The 23,671-nt window shown below is 42.8% G+C and overlaps 1 protein-coding gene across 1 annotated transcript in view; it reads right to left on the bottom strand.

The window, feature by feature from the left end:
- The window catches only part of mettl26 (methyltransferase like 26), a 33,234-nt gene extending 9,909 nt beyond the window's left edge, over window positions 1-23,325 (bottom strand). The window contains exons 1-3 of the mRNA XM_060840380.1: window positions 23,032-23,325; window positions 10,868-11,030; window positions 6,290-6,349 (exon numbers count right to left, since the gene is read on the bottom strand). Of these exons, the coding sequence (XP_060696363.1) occupies window positions 6,290-6,349; window positions 10,868-11,030; window positions 23,032-23,231 (423 nt within the window). The 5' untranslated portion in view covers window positions 23,232-23,325. The remainder of the gene's footprint in view (window positions 1-6,289; window positions 6,350-10,867; window positions 11,031-23,031) is intronic.
- Window positions 23,326-23,671: the final 346 nt, after the last annotated feature.

The raw sequence follows: 23,671 nt of genomic DNA, 5'->3' as shown, positions 1-23,671 counted from the left end.
GTGGATGCAGTGTAACCACATTATTAATTTCTAAGTGTTGCAGAGCTTAGTGCACAAATCAAAACTAAAAAAACATCGTCAATTTATCATTCTTCTGTGGGTGGGAGGTCACATCTGCTTTGCTATGGCAACAGCTTAGCCTGGTTACTGATCTGATAAAACATGTTAGCAGGTGAATGGCACTGTCAGATGTGAAAACAGACAGTCACCGTTATACCTGCAATACCCACAGACAATGAAGCATGAATATCCCCTAGAGGACCAGAAGTCTTTTTTCAAACACAAACTGGAAGCTTTCACACCCATGTTGAATCAGATATACAAATGTAACACTCCTTCCATGAAAACATTTTCTGCTCTCATATGATCATTTTATCATGAAATTTGGAAATTAAAGCCTTTATTGGATCTCGGGAGTCAGGATGTGGAGGTGCCAGTGTTGGACTGTGGTGGACAAAATCAGTAGTCACACCACACCAAGTTATAGTCCAACAGGTTCATTTGAAATCACAAACTTTCAGAGTGCTTGCTCCTTCATCAAGTGAAGCACTCCAAAAACTTGTGATTTCAAACAAACCTATTGGACTATAACCTGGTGTCATGAAGAATCGTTGCTGCATCCACTACTTTTTGTCATTTATATAAATGATTTGGATGTGAACATAAGAGGTAGTTAGTAAATTTGCAGACAACACCAAAATTGGAGGTATAGTGGACAGCAAATAAGACCACCCTTGATCAGATGGGCTAATGGGCTGAGGAGTGGCAGATAGAGTTCCAAAGACTCACGACCCTCAGAGAGAGGAAACAAAAAGCCTCATCAGTGCTCTGTTAGGGTGACTCTGAATTTTTAAAACATTTACCCCTAGTTCTTGATTATCCGAGAAGAGGAAACATTCTTTCCAGGTCTCCCTTTGTCAAGATCCCTCAGTATCGTAATGTTTCAATCAATTTGCTCCTTAGTCTTCTGTGAGTACAAGCCAAGTCTATCCACCCTTTCCTCGTAATATAACCCATTCATTCCAGGTATTAGGATAACACACTGGAGCGGTACAGAATGATGTCTATACTATAAGAGGAGTCAACTTCAGAATTGGTGTTAAACTGAGACTATGCCTACTTTCTGAAGTGGATGTAAAAGTTCTAATGGCACTAATTCAAAGTCAAGCAGGGAATTGTCAGCCTAATGTTAACTCCTCAATCAACATCACCAAAACAGGTTATCATCGTCTTCACATTGCTGTTTGTGAAAGTATGTCAAATTAGCTACCATGATTCCTACATCATTTTAACGACACTAAAATGCTTTAGAACATCATGAAATGCAGATCTTTCTTTCAGCACCTCCTGGCATTAGTGGGGGCCGGTGGGTAGCAGAGGAACGAGTGAACATCGAATCAGTCAGAATTCATACACTGTACTGCGATGCACAGACACCTGCTTGAACATCCGTGCTAGAACATGCCCAGTGCAGACATAACTAGCTTCAAGTGTGATATTCAGCAAGTAACATGCCCAGGGTAGCACAGCGGTTACCTCACTGGTTTAGCAAACCAGAGGCTTGGACTAACAATCCAGAGACAGGAGTTTAAATCCCACCATTGCAGCTGGAGAATTTAAATTTCAATTCAATAACACTGCTGCCTCACAGTGCCAGAGACCTGGATTCAATTCCCACCTCGGGCAACTGTCTGTGTGGAGTTTGCACATTCTCCCCGTGTCTGCGTGGGTTTTCTCCGGGCGCTCCGGTTTCCTCCACAATCCAAAAATGTGCAGGTTAGGTGAATTGGCCATGGTAGTGTTAGGTGAAGAGGTAAATATAGGGAAATGGGTCTGGGTGGGTTGCTCTTCGGAGGGTCGATGTGGACTTGTTGGACTGAAGGGCCTGTTTCCACACTGTAAGTAATCTAATCTAATCAATTAGCTGAATAAAATCTGGAAAATAAGGTTTGTGTCTGTAATCATGAAACTATTGCACTGCCATTAGAACACATTTGATTCATGAATGTCTTTCAGGAAAGGAGATCTGTGACTTCTGACCCATGGCAGTCCTGGTCAGTGATTCTGAAATACCCTATGAATTGCCTAAAAGATCTTTTAGTTGTATTCAAGAAGCAATCTACCACCACCCTCTCCATGTGGGGTTAAGTGTTCATTAGCAGGAGGTCACCTATGTAATACTGATGCTGTGAGACTTCAGGACAGATTCAGAGTCAATGTTGAGGACTTTTGAGGCAACACCTTTCCAAGTGTGCCACCACTTCAGCTGGGTCTGTCCTACCTGTGGAACAAAGATGGTAAATGTAGTGATAACAACAAATATTGGACATCACAGCAGGTCAGACAATATCCATGGAGAGTGAGCAAGCCAACAAGCAAGACTCTTCATCTAGACTTGAAACATTAGCTTGCTTTCTCTCCACAGATGCTCTTTGACCTGCTCTGATCTCCAGCATTTGTTATTTTCAGTACAGTTTCCAGCATCTGCAGTAATTTGTTCCAACATGGTGAATGTGGCATCTAGGATGCCATCTCTCAGGAATAATTCCATGAGTATGATTATGTCAGGCTGTTGTTTCACTAATCTGGGAAACAGCTCAGCACAGGTTCCCACCTTTTAGCAAAGAGGACTGGGTGGAATCAACATCTCCTAGGGCAATACTGAGAGGTCTGTGCAGTTTCATTCCTTTTCTTCAGCTAATTAGTGGTTTCATACATCATTTCAGATGGCAACTGATCATTAGATTAGATCGTTTAACTTCCAGATTTCTAAACTGAATTCAAATTTCACCATCTGTTGAATCTATGTCCCAGAGCATTATCCTGGGTAAACTGATCATTAGTCCAATGACCTCTGCCTCTCATTCTCAGATCCCTTTATTACAAAACCTAGGATTTGAAGCAAACCCCAGAGCATTAAGCCCAGATCCCTGGATTGCCAATCCAGTGGAATTAACACTCTTCCACTAATTGTAGATGAGGGTCCTCTGAATACCAACATTTCCCACTCATTCGCCATGTAGATAAACTATTCTGTTTTCATCTTTTTGTTAGCACTGTGGATAGGCGTTAACACACATCCGCATGATATTACATTTGTCACATTCCTTGCAATTCAGCTGACCCTTCTAGATCTCTTTGTATCCTTTTCATTATTTACTTTCCCATTTAACTTTGTATTATCAACAAAGTTGGACATGTTACCCTAACTCCCTTCATCACTTGATGACACATTTATTGAAATAACCCACTTATCCTCACTCGTGATTCCTGTCCCTTAACATGAGTGAGGATAAATGGGTTATTTCAATAAATAAGTTTCCTATCCCTGAACTATTCCTATATCCTCTCCAACGATGCTGCCTGGGCTGGAGGGTCTGTGCTATGATGACAGATTGGATAGGCTGGTATTGCTTTCCTTGGAGCTGTAAAGGTTATGGGAGACCTGACAGAGATGTATACGATTGTGAATAACATAGAATGGAAAGGAATGCACATTTTCCATTAGATATATAAAATGTAACAGAGAGGCAAGAATGGACATTGGACTGCAGGAAAATGAGCTGGAGAAGTAGTAATGGGAAACAAAGAAATGGCAGAGGACACCAGCAGTGGAACAGAACTTCAAGAGAGTCAGAAGACAGAAGGGAGTGGAGTGGCCATTACTAAAGAGCAAGTGCTCGGGAAGCTGAAAGATCTGAAGGTGGATAAAGCATCCAGATCAGATGGACTGTACCGCAGTGTTCTGAAGGAGACTGTAGATCTTTTAGGAATCATTGAAGCGAGGGAGAATCCTAGAGGACTGGAAAATGGTTAATGTAATACATCTGTTAAAGAAGGGATCGAGGCAGAAGACAGAAAACGGTTAGCCTGACCACGGTTGTGAATACAATTTTAGAATCCTTTATTAAGAATGAGATTGTAGATTACTTGGAAGTGCATGGTAAAACAGTGCTGAGTTAGGCTGGCTTCATCAAGGGGAAATCATCCCTGACAAATCTGTAAGAACTCTTTGAGGAGGTCGTGAGTAAGTTAGACAAAGGAGAGCCAGTGGATGTGATCTATTTGGATTTTCGGAAGGCCTTTGACATTGTGCTGTTGCTGCATTGGAGGCTGCTCAATAAGATAAGGGCCCATGGTGTTAGGGGCAATGTACTGGGATGGATAGAGGATTGGCTAACTGGCAGAAGGCAGAGAATAGGTGTTTTTCAGGATGGCAACCAGTAACTAGTTGGGTTCCATAGTGTTGCAGCCAGAAATATTCACATCATACATTAACGATCCAGACGAAGGAACTGAGGGAATTGTTGCTAAGATTGCAGATGATGTAAAGATAGGTGGAGGGACAGGAAGAAGCAGAGAGGCTGCAGAAGGGAGAGGGGAAGGTCAGGAGAGGGGGAAAAGAAGTGTCAGATGCAATATAATGTGGAAATACATGAGATTATGCACTGTGGTTAGAAGAATAGAGGTACAGACTATTTTCCAAATGGGGAAAGGTTTCAGAAATCTGAAGAGCAAAGGAACTTGGGAGTCCTAGTTTAGAATCCTCTTAAAGTTAACATGCAGATTCAGTTGGCATTTAGGAAGGCAAATACAATGTTAACACTCGTTTCATGATGGCTAAAATACAGCAGCAGAGATGTACTGTTGAGGCTGTATAAAGGTCTCGTTCAGACCACATTAAGAATATTGTGAGCAGTTTTGAGCCCCCTATCTAAGGAAGGATGTTCTGGCATTGGAGGGTGTCCAGAGGAGATTTATAAGAATGATTACAGGGATGAAGGGCTTGTCATATGTTGAGCGGTTAAGAAATCTGTGTCTATACTCGATCGGGTTTAGAAGGATGAGGGGGGATCAGATTGAAACGTCCAAAATACTAAGAGACCTGGATAGGGTAGACATGGAGAAGATGCTTTCGCCAGTAGGGGAGACTAGGACCTAAGGGCACAGCCTCAGAGGGAACGGACAACCTTTTAGAATTGAGATGAGGTGGAATTCCTTCAGTCGGAGGATGTGAATCTGTGGAACGTATTCCCGCAGAGAGCAGTGGAGGCCAAGTCATTGAATGTATTTAAGACAGAGGCAGATAGACTCTAGACTGGAAAGGGAAACAAGGCTTACAGGGAGAAGGCATGAGAATGTGGTTGAGAAACATATCAGCTGTGATTGAAGGCAGAGCAGACTCAATGGGCCGAGTGGTCTAATTCTGCTCCTATCTTGCGGTCCTAGTAAAGGAGCTGAAAATGTGTTGCTGGAAAAGCGCAGCAGGTCAGGCAGCATCCAAGGAACAGGAGAGTCGACGTTTTGGGCATGAGCCCTTCTTCAGGCTCCTTGGATGCTGCCTGACCTGCAGCGTTTTTCCAGCAACACATTTTCAGCTCTGATCTCCAGCATCTGCAGTCCTCACTTTGTCCTAGTAAAGGAGTCAAGATTAGGGTTGTGCTGGAAAAGCACAGCAGGTCAGTCAGCATCCGAGGAGCAGGAAAATCGATGTTTCGGGCAGGAGCCCTTCATCAGGAATGAGGCTGCCTCCAGGTTGGAGGGCATTTAACTCTCCACCTTGGAGGCTCCCAGCCTCATTCCTGATGAAGGGCTCCTGCCCAAAATCTCGATTCTCCTGCTCCTCCATGCTGCCTGACCTGCTGTGCTTTTCCAGCACCACTATAATCTTGACTCTGATTTCCTGCATCTGCAGTCCTCACTTTCACCTAGTCTTAGTAAAGGAGTCAATAACCAAGGAACATTAGTTTATGGTAAGAGGTGGACGGCTAAGAGGAGAGTTGAGGTGTAAGATTTTCACTCCAATGATTGGACGAGTCTGGAACTCACTGTCTGAAAGGGTGATTGAGTCAGAAACTCTAGTAGCATTTAAGCAATATTTAGATATCCACTTGTATTGTCATAGCCTTCAGGGTTTTGAGTCTGATAGGATTCTTCTTCAAAAGTTACTCAAGGATGCATTTTGAGGTTTTCAGTGTGAGTATGATAACCTTCCTTCAGTTTGGACAACAGTACTGCACATAACTTTTCCTAAAACAAATGGCTTGGCACAGCTCTGAGGAGAGTCAATGTTTCAGGCATAAGCCCTTCATCATGCTGCCTGACCTGCTGTGCTTTCTCCAGCCCACAGTTTTCAAGTGACTCTGACTCTCCAGCATCTGGAGTCCTCACTTCCTCCTACTACTCTGAGAAGGGAAAAGAATATAAAACCTAATATAATAACGCTGGTTATGAAAGGTGGTAATAAATCATTCCATTGTTAACTAGTCTAATGTAATGGATTACTTACGCCATACGTGATGAGTAAGGCCTCTGGTTTTAGCAATTGGCCAGCACCTTTGAACAGGCCCTGCAGAAAACAGAAGATTATAAATAATGTTATGCTCATGGCAAAGTGGGAAACATTAAAGATAGAACAAATACAAGAAAGCAGGAACAGACTGTACAGTCCCTAAAGCCTGCTCCACTATTCATTATCCTCAATCATGGCTGATCTTGGGCTTCAAGTCAATTTTACCACCCATTCCTTATATCCCTTGCTTCCCTGAGAGACCAGGAAATATCTTGACCTTAAATATGTTCAGCAATGGAGCATCCACTACCAGAGGAAGAAAACCCCTTGATTGGAGTGATTTCTCTTCATCGCAGTCCTAAATTATCGGATCCTTATTCTGAAACTGCCCATGTTTTCAATTCCACCACCAGTGGACACAAACTCTCAGCATCTATCTGATCAAACCCCTTCAAAACCTTACTTCACCAAGATCACCTCTCAGTCCTCTCAACCCCAAAGAATATGGACCCAATGTGCTCAGCCTTGATGGCATGGGGCTTCCAATGAAAGGTATTTAAAGAAACAAAGAGATTGGCTGCAAGGTATTTGTCCCTTTGACTTACATTGAAGTCAGTGCCCCCAATGACTGGAAAAATCCATAACCAACGATGAGAGCAGTAGTTCCCGGCACTGAAACTCTTGAAACTCGCTCTGGCAGAATACTGTCAGCCTGTCCTGCTACTCGGGTGAAAAGTTGAGTGTGGTGCTGGAAAAGCACAGCAGGCCAGGCAGCATTTCCTGGAGCAGGAGAATTGACATTTTCTGTGGTGGAAGTGCTGAGAACTAATCCTGGCTCCCAGCAACAAAATTACAAATTTTGTTACCTGCATAGTAACATTAAATTCTGGATTATTACCAAATGTTAAGTCAGGTTAGAAAATGTAGGAAAGGAAACGTGAGGTTTGTAGGTTCAAACAGAAGAGAAGTTTCATGTGAGTTGAGATACAACCCGTTTGTATGGGAAATGAGAAAGCCCCTTTTCACACAATGGGGGTGAAAATGGGGTCTTCTTTTCCCAATAGCATTGAATGCTAGGTTTATAGAAATTTCTGAGACCAAATTGTTAAGAACTTTATTCAGTAATTGAATCTAATAGCGTGGAATAAAGACAGGTAAATGGCATTTTGATGCTGACATATGTAATTGAACTGCAGAACAATCTAGAGCAGTGCCTTACACGTATTTCACTGTGTGACCCTGATTTACGGTCTGACCCCTCAGCAAGGCCTGTTACAGTGGAAGGACAGCTGGAGTTAATTGGCTGGAGCTGGACAGTGGCCATTGCTGCCTCAGGGATCGTGACCCCAAACGTTTGACTCAAGCCCACTTGCTGTCCTGATACCCCACTTTGGGAAGCCCTGATCTCGAGGAACTGAATAATCTTTTCCAGTTCCTTTGTCCTTATATAAATCCCACCATAGAATTGAGAAAATGAGTTCACTCATTTCAACTATGCTTGCATTAGCACCGAAAAACAATGAAAGCTTAATATCATAAAAACTGAATTAATTCCCAAATGCCCTTCGGGCCTCCTGTGGTCCCCAAACAATAAAACAGATAATTTGGACGTTTGCAGACTCAAAATTCAGAAATCCCAGAGAGAGCTTGGGGTTCAAATCCATAGCTCCCTGAAAGTAGCCAGACAAGTTGATAAGGAGGTTAAGAAGATGTATGACATGGTTGGCTTTTACTGGTTGAGGATTTAAGTATAGAGTCAGGATGTAATGTTCCAGCTTTATAAGACTTTGGCTAGGCCACACTTAAGAGTATTGCGTTCAATTCTGGTTGCTACATTACAGGAAGGGTGTGGATGCTATGGAGGGGGTATAGAGGTGGTTTAGCAAGATGCTGTCCAGATCAGATGGTATGAGGGTATGAAAAACTCAGGTTGTGGTGGAGCTGAGGGGAGACTTGATAGAAGTCTATAAAATTGTGAGATGCATATATAGGGTTGACAGTCAGAATCTTTTTTCCCAGAGTTGAAATGTCCAATACTAGAGGGCACATATTTAAAGTGAGAGAGGGAAAGTTCAAAGGAGATGTGAAGGGCACGTTTTTAGACAGTGGAAACAGTCTGGAACACGCTGCTAGGGACAGTGGTGGAGGTAGATACCACTGGGGCGTTTATGAGCTTTTAGGCAAGCACATGAATATGCAAGGCATGGAGCAATATGGAGCATCGGCAGGTAGATGGAATTAGTTTCATTTGGAGTCATTTTCAGACAACATCATGGGCTGAAGGTCCTGTTCCTAGGCTGTATTGTTCTATGTTTTAAATGTAGTATACCATGAGGAAGACGGTAACAAATAAGTGAAATGAGCAGCACAAAACAGCTGAATTTAACATTGAGATGTGTGAGGTGATGCAGAACAAGGCAATGTAAAAAAAAAATTACAATTCAAAAGGAGACGCTAACGGAGTAAGACCAGGAGGGCTGTATGTACAAACATCTTTGAAGGCATCAGGACAACTCGAGTTAGCTGCTGTAAGATAAATGGAATTCCTGACTGTACACATAAACATTACATGGGCAAGCAAATTATTACTGAACCTTTATACAAAGAGCACAGATTTATGTTTCAGTTGGAATATTATGACAATTTTTGTCCACCAGTCTTCAGAAAGGGCCTGACAGAATGCAGGGTGATTTACTAGAATGGTACTGGAAATGAAGGCCTTTGATTAAATGTCAAGACAAGAGAATATTTGATTGATCTTCTCACAGCAACAGAAGGGGAAGGGGTCATTACGAATGGTTTAATACATACGTAAACCATAAATAGGAGAAACTGTGTCCAATAGCAATAAGGTCAGCACGAAGGGGACGCAGATTAAGGTAATTTCCAAAAGAACTAGGAGGTAGCATAGAGATAAAATACTAATACAATGAACTGTTGTGATTTGAAACTCACTGCCTGAATGGGTGTTGTTGTTATAGTAACTCAAAAAAAAACTGCATCATGGAATGAACACAGAGAATCATAGAGTCATACAGCACAGAAAGAGACTTTTGGTCCAATCAGTCCAGGTCTAACATAATCCCAAACTAAACTAATCCCAATTGTCTGCTCCTGTTGCATATTCCTCCAAACCTTTCTTATTCATGTACTTATCTAATTATATTATAATTGTAACTTATATTGTAATTGTGCCCACATCCACCACTTCCTCAGGAAGTTCATTCCAGTGACAGAGAAAGAGTCCAACAGTGGGTTCAAGTGGATTGTTCTTTGGAAAAAGGTGCACAGACATGGAGAGCCAATTAGCCTCCTTCTGCGCAGCATCACTCTATGATCACTGCGAATGGTGACTGGACTGACTACAATGTTCCCAAGATTAAACAGTCTATCAGTACTCAGCATCTAGGGCCACATGTTAAGAATGGAGAATTGGAAGGTGGGACATGATTTTGGAACTCGACTTCAATAAAACCAGTCAGCAATATCAAACATTGAAAAGTGGAAAGAAGATCGGTTTTCTTAAAAAAAGGAGAAAAGGCTGTACTGTGGAACTCATGAGAGGAACCACATTTGCATAGCAACTACTGCAATGAGAAGGAGCTAAATTAGTAACATTCAATTGCTGCTGACATCCCCATAGTAATCAACTCAGCAACTCCTTACAGCCATTTTGTTCTTGAATCTTATCTTACGCCTCAGCTTGCTCCCTTTGTGCTTTTGAACACAGATAGCATCTCTGTTTCCACTGTCTTCAACAGATAACACTGCCTCCAGTTATTGTGAAGCTGCGCTTTGAAATTCTGCATCTGATTGTTTTCGCCTTATTACTGCCTTCACCTTCAAATGTCTTTTCAGAATTTTTCAGTTCAGTCATGACACCGGGGCCTCTCCCAAGCTGAACTCTTAGGTGGTATCTGATCAAGTATTCTGTGAAGCAACTTGAGGGAGGGTAAAGGTGCTGCACAAATACATTTGTTGTAATCATCAATATGGTCATTTGCATGAAAGGTTGGATAATGCTACCAAAATAGTCATCTGATCAGTTTTATATCTATCCATCATTTATTCAATTTTAAACAAGATTAAAGATTTAACAAATTCCTAAACTGATGTTTTATAATACACTTTGATCGATGATATACCAAAATAATGAATTGGAAAGCTTTAGTTCTTTGGGACAGTTAAAACATTTAAGGGGAAAGCAATTGAATCATGAGACTATTAATTAATATTAAACTGGAGTCCTATCCATCATAGGTAAAAACAAGGACGGCAGATGCTGGAAACCAGAGTCTAGATTAGAGTGGTGCTGGAAAAGCACAGCAGGTCAGGCAGCATCCGAGAAGCAGGAAAATCGACATTTCGGGCAAAAGCCCTTCCTATCCATAATAGACATGCAATCAATTTTAACTTTACTTCAGTCCATCATTTACTGTAATTGTTCAACTGAATGTCTGGATTAGCTGCTTGTTCAACATCAGATGTCTTGAACATGCAGGGCAATGTGATTCTTTGGGAATGGAAAGAACTGATCCAACACAGCGAATTCACACAAATGATCAGAACTCTCACCTCAGTGCACTTTATCTCTGTGATGTGAATCATGTTAATATTTACAATAAGATCAAACGAATTTGGCTTCAATCCTCCCCAGGTCTCCCAACTCTGCGAACAGTCAATGTTAAGTGGCTGCTCTACGTTTGACACTTTCGTTGCTGCAATATATGCCGAGATGCTAAAAGAAAACAATTAAACCATTTTAGGACAAGTCTTTTTAATAAGACAATAATTTGAGAAAATAAACAGCGAGAAATGCACAAGCAAATCATTCAGACAATCACCTCTACCTCAAATCTGACCCACAAATGTAGCAATTAGCAGAACAGCATCTCGTGCATGCGTGAAATGCATAGCAAAGTCTGCATCATTCTCTGAAATGTCACACACATACTGATGGCTGTCACATTTCACATTTGGTGATTAATTGAGCCAATTAAGTCAAGCATACAAATTCACTCAAATAACGGCAAGTAGGAAAAGCCATCATGCAGCAACCAACAAGATAAACAACTTACAAGATATCAAGGTCACGCAATGTATTCCAATTTCCCAATAATAACAATAGTTGTATTAGTTTCTCAACCAACGATTGCAAACAGTGGGCTCAGTGGTTAGCACTGCTGTCTCACAGCGCCTGAGACCGGGTTCAATTCCTGCCTCGGGCGACTGTCCGTGTGGAGTTTGCACATTCTCCCCGTGTCTGTGTGGGTTTCCTCCGGGTACTCCGGTTTCCTCCCACAGTCCAAAGATGTGCAGGTGAATTGACCATGCTAAATTGCCCATAGTGTTAGGTGCATTAGTCAGGGGTAAATGTTGGGGAATGGGGTCTGGGTAGGTTGCTTTTCGGAAGGTCGGTGTGGATTGTTGGGCCGAAGGGCCTGTTTCCATACTGTAGGGAATCTAACGTAAACACTTAAAAACTAAAATAACACTAAAGGAAAAGGCAGTATAAAGCAAACATACCCAAACAAAAAAAATCAGCTGTGTTCGGATAACAGCAGAGACATGATTACAGGTTGCAAGATTTTTTCTTTGGTCTGCAAGTAAATCCTTGGAAGATCATTGAAGCAGCACCATGAGATCATGGCAAGGCACGGACTAGTTAGGTCAATGGCCTGTTTTTGTTAGTATATTCCATAACAAAGGTAAAATTGGTTTGGTCTTATCAGACATTAGGGTTGCTTGCTCATTAGAGACAGATGACCAATGATGGTTTAATCTGAAGGTCACCATGCCTCAGGTAAGGAGAGCGGTTAAAAATGAGAGTCCTGAGTGGTAACATTAATAATGTTGATTTTTCTCTTCTGTACACTAACGCAGGAAGTTGTGAGGGTATGAAGTTGATACATTTTGCTTGATACTTGTAACTTTAAAGCATTTCTTGAGTCTCTTGTTAAAGTGCTATCATTCATGCAACAACGTGGTCATTCTACAGATTCATTGTTTCAATTCGCAGTGACTTCCCCATAGTCTAGGACACTGCCTTAACCTTGCACCTACCTCACTTAAATATCATCCCCAAATCTATTCTCTGTATAATTCAGTTAATTGAATTTACTGCTCCCTTCGTTCCCTCTACTAAATCATTACACATATTTTTAATCAACCTGTACAGCAGTGTTTTGACATACATCCGAAGCAGGTGGGACTTGAGCCCAGGCTTTCCTGCACAAAGGTTGGGACACCACCTCTGCGTCACAGGAGCCCTTATTAAATAATTATATTGCAGACCTCCAACATTTGAACATTAGGTTTGGAATAATTACTATACATCCCTAAGGATAATTTTTCAATCATTTGCAATGGACCTGCCAGGATATTAACACAAGTGATACTTGCAATAACTGCTTTTTAAAAACGGTTCTTAATTATCAATTATAAAAGCAAAGCCAGTGATGATATAATTTTCTAATAAATTCTAATGATAAAAATCTCTATCTTGGGGCTTTCCTTCCAACTGGGTGATACATTAACAGCCAAGTACTTATACATTACTTCAACTCTCTCACTTCCAATTTCGTGAGATAATTTGAAGTTTATTGCAAATTGAGTGTTAACCATTTAACGCATTCATTTCTCATCAAGACAATGAGTGGGTCAGTGTGGAGAACAGGTTTGCATTAATTCCCACAATCTGCAAGTGGATTCAGTGATTAAAATGAATATGTTCCAAAGATCATTGTATTTGTCAGGGAACGATACATCCATTTTTTACAGACAGTGGGTATCGCGACCAGCATTTATTGCCCATAGGGCAGTTAAGATTCCACTAAATTGTTGCGGATCTAGAGTCACATGTTGGCCGGACTAGATAAGGAGAGCAGATTTCCTTCCGTAAAAGGCATTAGATGAACCACATGGACTTTTTCCAACAACAAAAATGGTCTCCTGCTCGTAACTTGACTTTTAATTCCAGATTTTTGTAATTCAAACTGCACCATCAGCTATGGTAGAATTTCAACATAGGTCCCCAGAACATTACACTGGGTCAATATTCTAGCGATAATATCACCAGGCCATCGCCTCCCTTACTTACACACAAAAAACATTAAAGTACAAGCTTTTATAGACATTTAACAGAAAATTGTGACAGAAACAGAATTAGTTCTTCAGGTCATTGACCTTTCATCAGAATTGGGAAACATTAGAGATGTAATCGGTGTTGATTGAGAACAGAGACAGGGAAGAGTGGAGGAGATGACCAATGAAAAGGAAATGTCAATGGTAGACAAGGCAAGAGAGATAGGCAAGGTTTAATGGATCCAGTAAAAAGGTGATAAATAGGCATTAAAGCTGACTCGAGAGTAGGTATAAACAGGAAAAACATCAGCAATATCTCTGGTAAAAAAGAAGGATTCGGATAAGATATGAAATTGTTGAACTCCAGACTGAGTCCAGAAAGCTAAACAGTGTCTAAATCAAAGCTGAGGTGGTGTGGAGCTTCATTGGAACATTGTTATTGAGGGACTAGGTGAGTGGGCAAAAACTTGGCAGATGGAATATAATGTGGGGAAATGTCACAATTTGCATTTTGGCAGGAAGAATAGAGGAGCTAAATATTATTTAAATGGTGAAGGCATCCAAACTCAGTGACTAATAGGAAAGGTGAATGGAATGTTGGCCTTTGAAGGGAATGAAGAATAAAATAGGGAGGTTTTGCTAAAACTATACAAGGCATTGGTAGTCAATCAGGCCCCTTACTTAAGGAAAGATACATTTGCATTGTAAGCAATCCAGAGAAGGTTCACTTAGCTGGTATCAGGTATGAATGGACTGTCTTATGAGGAGTGGTTGAGTAGGTTTGGTCTGTACTTATGAGATATAGAAGGAGAGGTGACCTTATTGAAACACACAAGATTCTGAGAGGATTTGACAGGGTGAATGCAGAAAGGTTGTTTCCTCTATTGGAAGAAGCTAGGCCCATACAGCATAATCTGAGAATAAGGGGCCACACATTTAAAACAGAGATAAGGAGCAATTTCTTCTCCTGGAGAGCTGTGTAACTGTGGCATTCTTTATCACATAGGGCTGTCAAGGCTGGGTCATTAATTATGTTCAAGGCTGAGATAACCAAATGTAAGGAGCTCAAGGGTTATAATGCAAAGGCAGGAAAGTTGGGTTGAGGATAATCAGAGCAGACTTGATTGGCTGTGTGGCCTGGTTCTATGCCTTATGGTCTAAGAGGGTGGGGTCTGAGAAGGAATTGGACAGACAGATACAGGAAATAGAAAATGAAATAACTCCACAGAGGCCTGTATCCTGTCACCGTGTCGCTGCTTATTTACAGGTGGAGAGTCCTTGACTCTGATCCAGTTCCCTCAGAGCCAGTTGTCAGAGTGACGCTCCTGTTTATATCATGGCTCCCTGGTCAGAACCGGTTAATAGCCCCAATCAGGGAACTTACATTTTATGAGATGCATTTGGCTGACCTTGTTACAAACACTACAGAAAGTTCAGGAACACTATTGTGCAGTTAATAGACGAGTGCCACAAAGTGATCACCCATGTATTTGGTTTAGCGAAGCTGTATACTCATAATATTAAACCTAAATTATTGTCACAATGATAGAAGATACCCTTCAAAACCTTAGCTTTGTTTCTTGCTTGTTTGACAGAATAAAACACAAAATTAAAGCAGATAGAGAATTAATCAGATCAGAATAATTTTGAATGGAACAAGGTCTGGCACTGAAGACATTTTTGACTCAAGTATCTCAAGAGAACAATATCAAATGCACAACCGTCACAAAGCGGAATTGTACAAAAATTATAGTTATCGAGTAAAATATTCATTAAAAATGTCCTCACTTCATCACTGTTCCCTGCCCACATATATACGTACCAGTAACATTATTCATCTTGATTTTTTATAATGAAAAAAGATGAAAGTTACAAATGGCTGCTAGCTGGAACACTATGCGATGAATAACAAAAAAAACTCTGAAATGGACTGATGTATTAGTGTCATTTTAACTCAATCAATCAATGTCAGAACCTTCGGAAGAAACTCAAACATAACCTGACAAAATAATTTCTCTACAGCAGGGTAAGCACCATGATGCACCTCACAAATAAATAAATAAAACATCATCTGGAGAAAAGACGTTACATTGCAATTTTTTTTCCTGACATCTGGTATTTTCATAGATTTAATTTTCTTCTTTTATTATTTCACAGATGTAAGTGTTGCTGGTTAAACCACCCCCTAACTGCGCCTGAACTGAATGGGTTGCCTTGCCTTATCGGACATTAACTATCGATTCCAGATTGATTCATTGAATTTAAATTCTCACAATTGCCATGGTGGAATTTGAACCCATGACTCCAAAACTTTTGGTCTGGTCCTCTGGGTTACATAACCAACTGCCTCAAAAGTTAATAATCAATTATGTCACTGGGTGAAAGGCAATACATATCAGGATGGGGCTGGGAATCAGAGGTAGCAGGGCACAGGGGTCATAGTGTCATACAGTTATATAGGCCTATCCAGCCTATTTTCATAACTCAAATCTTCCATTCCCAACATCCTAGAAAATATTTTCTGACCCCTCACCAATTTAATAATATTCTTCCTGTAGCAGGACAACCAGAACTGTACATAGTACTCCATAAGAGGCTTCACAACCACAAAATGACGTCCCAACTCTTATATTCAAAGGTCAGAGGAATGAAGGCAAGTGAGCTAAACTCCTTCTTAACTACCCTATCTACCTATGATGCAAATTGCCAAGAATTATGAAGCTTAGGTCTTTCTGTTCTACAACACTACCCAGGGCCCAGCCATTAATTGTAAAAGTCCTACTCTTATTTGTTTTATCAAAATGCAATACCTCGCATTTTTCCAAATTAAACTCTATCTGCCACTCTTTAGCCCACTGACCCAATCAATCAAGATCTTTTTGCAAGCTAAGCTAACCTTTTTCACTGTCCACTATATCACCAATTTTGGTGTCACCTGCAAATGTACTGACAATGCGTCCTTTATTTGGATGAAATCAAATCATAAATGACAAACAAAAGTGGATCCAGTACCAATCCCTGTGGAACACTGCTGGTCACAGGTCTCCAGTCTGAAAAACAACCCTCACCATCACAGTCTGTCTCCTACTGTCAAAACAATTGTGTATCCAACTTTACTAATTAGTCTACCATGCAGAATCTCATTAAAGACTTTACTAAAGTCCATGTAAAAATATCTACCTCTCTGCACTCATCAATCGTTTTGGCTACTTCCACAGGTTGTGATTAAAGACGGGCAATTCTCCTTTTTGGGGAGAATTCTCTAATGGAGTAGAACATAAGCCCTCCACAACTGTTTCTGGCCCAGCCCTGGCCCATTCTTGAACCTTCCCTCATGAAGCAGAGTGGAGAGGATTCCCTGCAAGGTTTTACAGAATTGTTATGGTGCCTCTGGAGGCCATTCACCCCGTCTTGCTTGCACCGGTTCTATCCTCTAGTGCCAATCTCCTGCCTATAGCTCGTATCCCCGCACACCATTACACACAAATAATCACCTAATGCCTCTCCTGAATGGAACCTGCCTCCATCACATATACATTCCACATCCTAAATACTCACTAAGTGAAAAAGTTCCTCCTCATTTCATCCTTGCTTCATATGTACATCACTTTAAATCTAAGCCCTCTCAATCTTTTTTATTTATGAATATTTGTACATTGCAGAGAAGAGAGATTTAATTCAGACCATTTTATTTCATGATGCGGTTCATCAGGAGATACAGCTGATCCCATGTCTCATTTATTGTGAACATTTCAAACATGTAGTCAGACAGAACACAATTACATCGTTCGAAGGTATACTGCAATAATTCCTGATGAAGGGCTTATGCTCGAAACGTCGAATTCTCTATTCCTGAGATGCTGCCTGGCCTGCTGTGCTTTGACCAGCAACACATTTTCAGCTGTGATCTCCAGCATCTGCAGACCTCCTTTTTTACTATACTGCAATAATACTCTGCCCAAAAGAGACTTTGCAGCATGTCAGTACATGTACAAATCATGATTTGCAACTGAATTGACCAAAATGATTTCAAATGGTGGCAAATGTTTTGAAACACAAGGAAGCATATTATAGAAATATTTTTTATCAGGTTAAGTGATCCTTTCTTGAATTGCATGCATCAGCCATTTCAGACATCACTGTCACAGTAACATTCATGCCACTTAATGCCAAGTAAAATATCATAAATGAGAATTTAATATCTCCTGTTGATTTCCTGATCATGCTATAATGGCCTGAATTCCCTATTATCTGCTCCCTGGGTATAACCATTGACCAGAAACTAAACTGGACTAGCTGTTTGCAGTGGGAGAAAGTGAGAACTGCGGATGCTGGAGATCAGAGTCTAGAGTGTGGTGTTGGAAAAGCACAGCAGGTCAGGCAGCATCCATGGAGCAGGAGGATTCCTGATGAAGGGCTTATGCCAAAAACATCAATTCTCCTGGTCCTCGGATGCTGCCTGACCTGTTGTGCTTTTCCAGCACCACACTCTCTACCTTTTTACAATGGCTAGAACAGCAGGTCAGAGGCTGGGAATTCAGCAGCAAGTAACTCACATCTGTACCCACCAAAGCTTGTCTACCATCTGTAAGACACAAGTCAGGAGTGTGATGAAATACTCTCCATTTGTCTGCATGGGTATAACTCCAACAACACTCAGCAAACTTAATAGCATCTGGACAACTGGCTCGGTCGTAATGTTGGAGTGGGAAATATTTTGGGCCATGAAGTTAGAGGTTGGTGGTTGAATACAAATTCTGCTGTTGCTGATGGCCCTCAGCATATCCTGGATACCTAGTTTTGAGTTGCTTTGTCTGTTCAAAACAGATCCTAATTAGCTTAGGGGTAGTGCCACAAACAACACAATGGAGAGTAGCCTCCAGACCTTTACTTTGACAGCGAGAAACTAGTCATTCAGCTATGCACAGTAAACTAGTAACCCAAAGGTCAACAGGAATTCTGTAGCTCTTCTGCAATCTATAGACAACACAAATGATGTATCATTGATTTACAGAATAGTTACACAATATCACTGCTAAATCACCAGCTTCTGGCTAATCATTTACAACTTGTGATCCAGTTTAGTTGAGCCGCAGGATTCTAGTTATTCCCAAGTTTTAATCACTTTTCCTCAAAATAAAGGAATAAGCTCAGAGTTGTATATCAGCTCTACACGACAATACTTGATGACCTAGAAGAGACCAGCAGCAGAACACATAATTTTTTTTTCTAGAGGTTGCCCTGGGTTCATTTCGATTTGAATTGTCATGGACAAGTAAATTTCTGAATTTTTAGAGACAGAAAGGAACACTGCATATTGACATGCTAAGTACACAAATCACCAAATTCGAATGAATGACTCACCAATGTTTCAGCTGAGTGAATGAGTTCACTTAAAGCAAAATGGCCATTACCAAATGCTGGAACTACTCATGAAAGGAGTGACTAAAAGATTAATTAAACTGATTGACTATTGACAAACAATGTGATTACTGACAAATGTATTAAATATTGATGAACAGCGTAACCATCGACAATCAGGGACAATAGACAAATGTGGTGATTATTAATGACCAGAGCACAGTTGACACAGAGTGGCTGTGATGTGGAGTGATGACAGGAATGGAATAGCTGATGGCACTCTGAGTAACTGTAGAGGCACAGCATCTGGGGGTACAGAAGATATCCAGGACCAAAGTGACTGTGGAGACAGTGTCCAGGAACAGGGTAACTGCAGACAGACAGAGAGACTATAGACAGTGTCCAGGAACAGGTTGAGTGTAGATACAGAAAGAGACTGGAGACAGTGTCCAGGAACAGGGAGACTGCACATGCACAGAGTGACGGCAGACAGTGTTCAGGAATGGGGTAAGGCAGACAGAGAGTTTAGTCAACGTCCAGGAACAGGATGACTGTAGATAAACAGATGTGGAGGTGCTGGTGTTGGACTGGGGTAGACAATGTCAGAAGTCCCACAACACCAACAGGTTTATTTGAAATCATTGGACCACTGTTCGTTCATGGAGCAGCGCTCCAAAAGTTTGTGATTTCAAATAAACGTGTTGGACTAGACAATGCCCAGGAACAAAGTGACTGCAGACAGAGAGACATGGACAGCATACTAGAACAGGGTGACTGCACTAAATGTTCATGAACAAGGTGACTGCAAACTACAGAAAGACTGTAGACAGTGTTTGGCAACAGGGTAAATATAAACACACAGAGAGATTACATACAGTGTCTAGGAACAGGGTGAATGTAGGCACACTGATAGATTATAGACAGTGTCAAGAACAGAGTGACTGTAGAGCCATGGAGTGACTGCAGAGACAGTGTCTACAAACAGAGTGAGTCTAGAGACAGATTGTAGGCAGTGTCCAGGAACAGGGTGACTCTAGATACACAGGGTGTGAACGTCCAGGAACAGGGTGAATGCAGACACTGCAGACAGTACCCAGGAACAGGGTGAATGCAGACACTGCAGACATTGTCCAGAAACAGGGTGAATGCAGACACTGCAGACATTGTCCAGAAACAGGGTGAATGCAGACCATGTAGGCAGTGTCCAGGAACAGGGTGAATGCAGACACTGCAGACAGTGTCCATTAACAGGGCGAATGCAGACACTGTCCATTAACAGGGTGAATGCAGACACTGCAGACAGAGTCCAGGAACAGGGTGAACGCAGACAGTGCCCAGGAACAGGGTGAATACAGACACACAGAGAGACTGTGGACAGTGTCTAGGAACAGGGTGAGTGCAGACACAGTGATTGTTGATGAACAAGATGATGCAGACAGAGGGATTGTTGGTGAACAGGGTGACTGCAGACAGAGGGATTGTTGGTGAACAGGATGATGCAGACAGAGGAATTATTGGTGAACAGGGTGATGCAGACAGAGGGATTGTTGGTGCACAGGGTGATGCAGACAGAGGGATTGTTGGTGAACAGGGTGATGCAGACAGAGGAATTATTGGTGAACAGGGTGATGCAGACAGAGGGATTGTTGGTGCACAGGGTGATGCAGACAGAGGGATTGTTGGTGAACAGGGTGAGTGCAGACAGAGGGATTATTGGTGAACAAGGTGATGCAGACAGAGGGATTATTGGTGAACAAGGTGATGCAGACAGAGGGATTATTGGTGAACAGGGTGAGTGCAGACAGAGGGATTGTTGGTGAACAGGGTGAGTGCAGACAGAGGAATTGTTGGTGAACAGGGTGAGTGCAGACAGAGGGATTGTTGGTGAACAGGGTGATGCAGACAGAGGGATTATTGGTGAACAGGGTGAGTGCAGACAGAGGGATTGTTGGTGAACAGGGTGAGTGCAGACAGAGGGATTGTTGGTGAACAGGGTGATGCAGACAGAGGGATTATTGGTGAACAGGGTGAGTGCAGACAGAGGGATTGTTGGTGAACAGGGTGATGCAGACAGAGGAATTGTTGGTGAACAGGGTGAGTGCAGACAGAGGGATTGTTGGTGAACAGGGTGATGCAGACAGAGGGATTATTGGTGAACAGGGTGATGCAGACAGAGGGATTATTGGTGAACAGGGTGAGTGCAGACAGAGGGATTGTTGGTGAACAGGGTGATGCAGACAGAGGGATTATTGGTGAACAGGGTGATACAGACAGAGGGATTGTTGGTGAACAGGGTGATGCAGACAGAGGGATTGTTGGTGAACAGGGTGATGCAGACAGAGGGATTGTTGGTGAACAGGGTGATGCAGACAGAGTGATTGTTGGTGAACAGGGTGATGCAGATAGTGATTATTGGTGAACAGGGTGATGCAGACAGAGGGATTGTTGGTGAACAGGGTGATGCCGACACAGTGATTGTTGGTGAACAGGGTGATGCAGACAGAGGGATTGTTGGTGAACAGGGTGATGCAGACAGAGTGATTGTTGGTGAACAGGGTGATGCAGACAGAGGGATTGTTGGTGAACAGGGTGATGCAGACAGAGGGATTGTTGGTGAACAGGGTGATGCCGACACAGTGATTGTTGGTGAACAGGGTGATGCAGACAGAGGGATTGTTGGTGAACAGGGTGATGCAGACAGAGGGATTGTTGGTGAACAGGGTGATGCAGACAGAGGGATTGTTGGTGAACAGGGTGATGCAGACAGAGGGATTGTTGGTGAACAGGGTGATACAGACAGAGTGACTGTTGGTGAACAGGGTGATGCACACTGAGTGATTGTTGGTGAACAGGGTGATGCAGACAGAGGGATTGTTGGTGAACAGGGTGAGTGCAGACAGAGGGATTGTTGGTGAACAGGGTGATGCAGACAGAGTGATTGTTGGTGAACAGGGTGATGCAGACAGAGGGATTGTTAGTGAGCAGAGTAATGCAGACAGAGGGATTGTTGGTGAACAGGGTGATTCCGACGCAGTGATTGTTGGTGAACAGGGTGATTCCGACGCAGTGATTGTTGGTGAACAGGGTGATGCAGACAGAGGGATTGTTGGTGAACAGGGTGATGCAGACAGAGGGATTGTTGGTGAACAGGGTGATGCAGACAGAGGGATTGTTGGTGAACAGGGTGAGTGCAGACAGAGGGATTGTTGGTGAACAGGGTGAGTGCAGACAGAGGGATTGTTAGTGAAGAGGGTGATGCAGACAGAGTGATTGTTGGTGAACAGGGTGATGCAGACAGAGGGATTGTTGGTGAACAGGGTGAGTGCAGACAGAGGGATTGTTGGTGAACAGGGTGATGCAGACAGAGGGATTGTTGGTGAACAGGGTGATGCAGACAGAGGGATTGTTAGTGAAGAGGGTGATGCAGACAGAGGGATTGTTGGTGAACAGGGTGATGCAGACAGAGGGATTGTTGGTGAACAGGGTGATGCAGACAGAGGGATTGTTGGTGAACAGGGTGAGTGCAGACAGAGGGATTGTTGGTGAACAGGGTGAGTGCAGACAGAGGGATTGTTGGTGAACAGGGTGATGCAGACAGAGGGATTGTTGGTGAACAGGGTGAGTGCAGACAGAGGGATTGTTGGTGAACAGGGTGATGCAGACAGAGGGATTGTTGGTGAACAGGGTGATGCAGACAGAGGGATTGTTAGTGAAGAGGGTGATGCAGACAGAGGGATTGTTGGTGAACAGGGTGATGCAGACAGAGGGATTGTTGGTGAACAGGGTGATGCAGACAGAGGGATTGTTGGTGAACAGGGTGAGTGCAGACAGAGGGATTGTTGGTGAACAGGGTGAGTGCAGACAGAGGGATTGTTGGTGAACAGGGTGATGCAGATAGTGATTGTTGGTGAACAGGGTGAGTGCAGACAGAGGGATTGTTGGTGAATAGGGTGAGTGCAGACAGAGGGATTGTTGGTGAACAGGGTGATGCAGACAGAGGGATTATTGGTGAACAGGGTGATGCAGACAGAGGGATTGTTGGTGAACAGGGTGATGCCGACAGAGGGATTGTTAGTGAAGAGGGTGATGCAGACAGAGTGATTGTTGGTGAACAGGGTGATGCAGACAGAGGGATTATTGGTGAACAGGGTGATGCAGACAGAGGGATTGTTGGTGAACAGGGTGATGCAGACAGAGGGATTGCTAATGAACAGAGCGGGACACTGCAGTTTGGAAACTCTGGCAGGTTCTGAGTGTGGGCCTGTACTCTCCCACCCTCCCCCTCCAGGACTCACCTCTCCAGGGCCCGGGGCTCCACTTCAGACGGCTGCCACAACACACTGGGCAGAGCCTGGGCGAAGTGCACCAGGTGCTGCCCGGACCCTGAGGCTAACTCCAGCGCCAGAGCAGGGGCCCGGCCTCGGGAGCTCAGCTGCTGCCGGATAACAGCCAGGATCGGCTCCTTGTTCCTCTCGGCTGCCGGGGCCACGATCATCCTGAGGCCGGAGCGGGAGCAGCTCCGGAGAAACAGGGAGAGAGCAGGAGCCAGTCTCCGCCACAAACTTCGCGCTGCCCCTAAACCTCCTCGGCCGCTCCGCACTCTGGGAACTGTAGTCCTCCTAGGCCCGCCTTCCCATTCCTGCGGGTAGACCTCTGGACAAAGGCGGACTACAACTCCCAGTGGCCAGCGCGCCATACCATTGCGCCTGCGTAGTGACAAAGGGTCAGTTAGACTCTGATCTCTCCTGACAGATGCTGTCAGACCTGCTGAGATTTTACAGCATTTTCTCTTTTGGTTTGTCATTCTATCCTTTTTTTTGAATAGAATAGAATATCCTTTGTTTTCAGGTGTACAGTGAAAAGTTTTTACAATGGCTGCTTCTAATGTTGTCATCTTGGATATAAAAAAAGGAAAAGTAATAGCATTATGTACAG

The sequence above is a fragment of the Hemiscyllium ocellatum genome, chromosome 20 (assembly GCF_020745735.1).
Source record: "Hemiscyllium ocellatum isolate sHemOce1 chromosome 20, sHemOce1.pat.X.cur, whole genome shotgun sequence".
NCBI lineage: Eukaryota > Metazoa > Chordata > Chondrichthyes > Orectolobiformes > Hemiscylliidae > Hemiscyllium > Hemiscyllium ocellatum.
The sequence above is the reverse complement of the archived record's forward strand: the minus strand, read 5'-3'. Positions and strand labels throughout refer to the sequence as shown.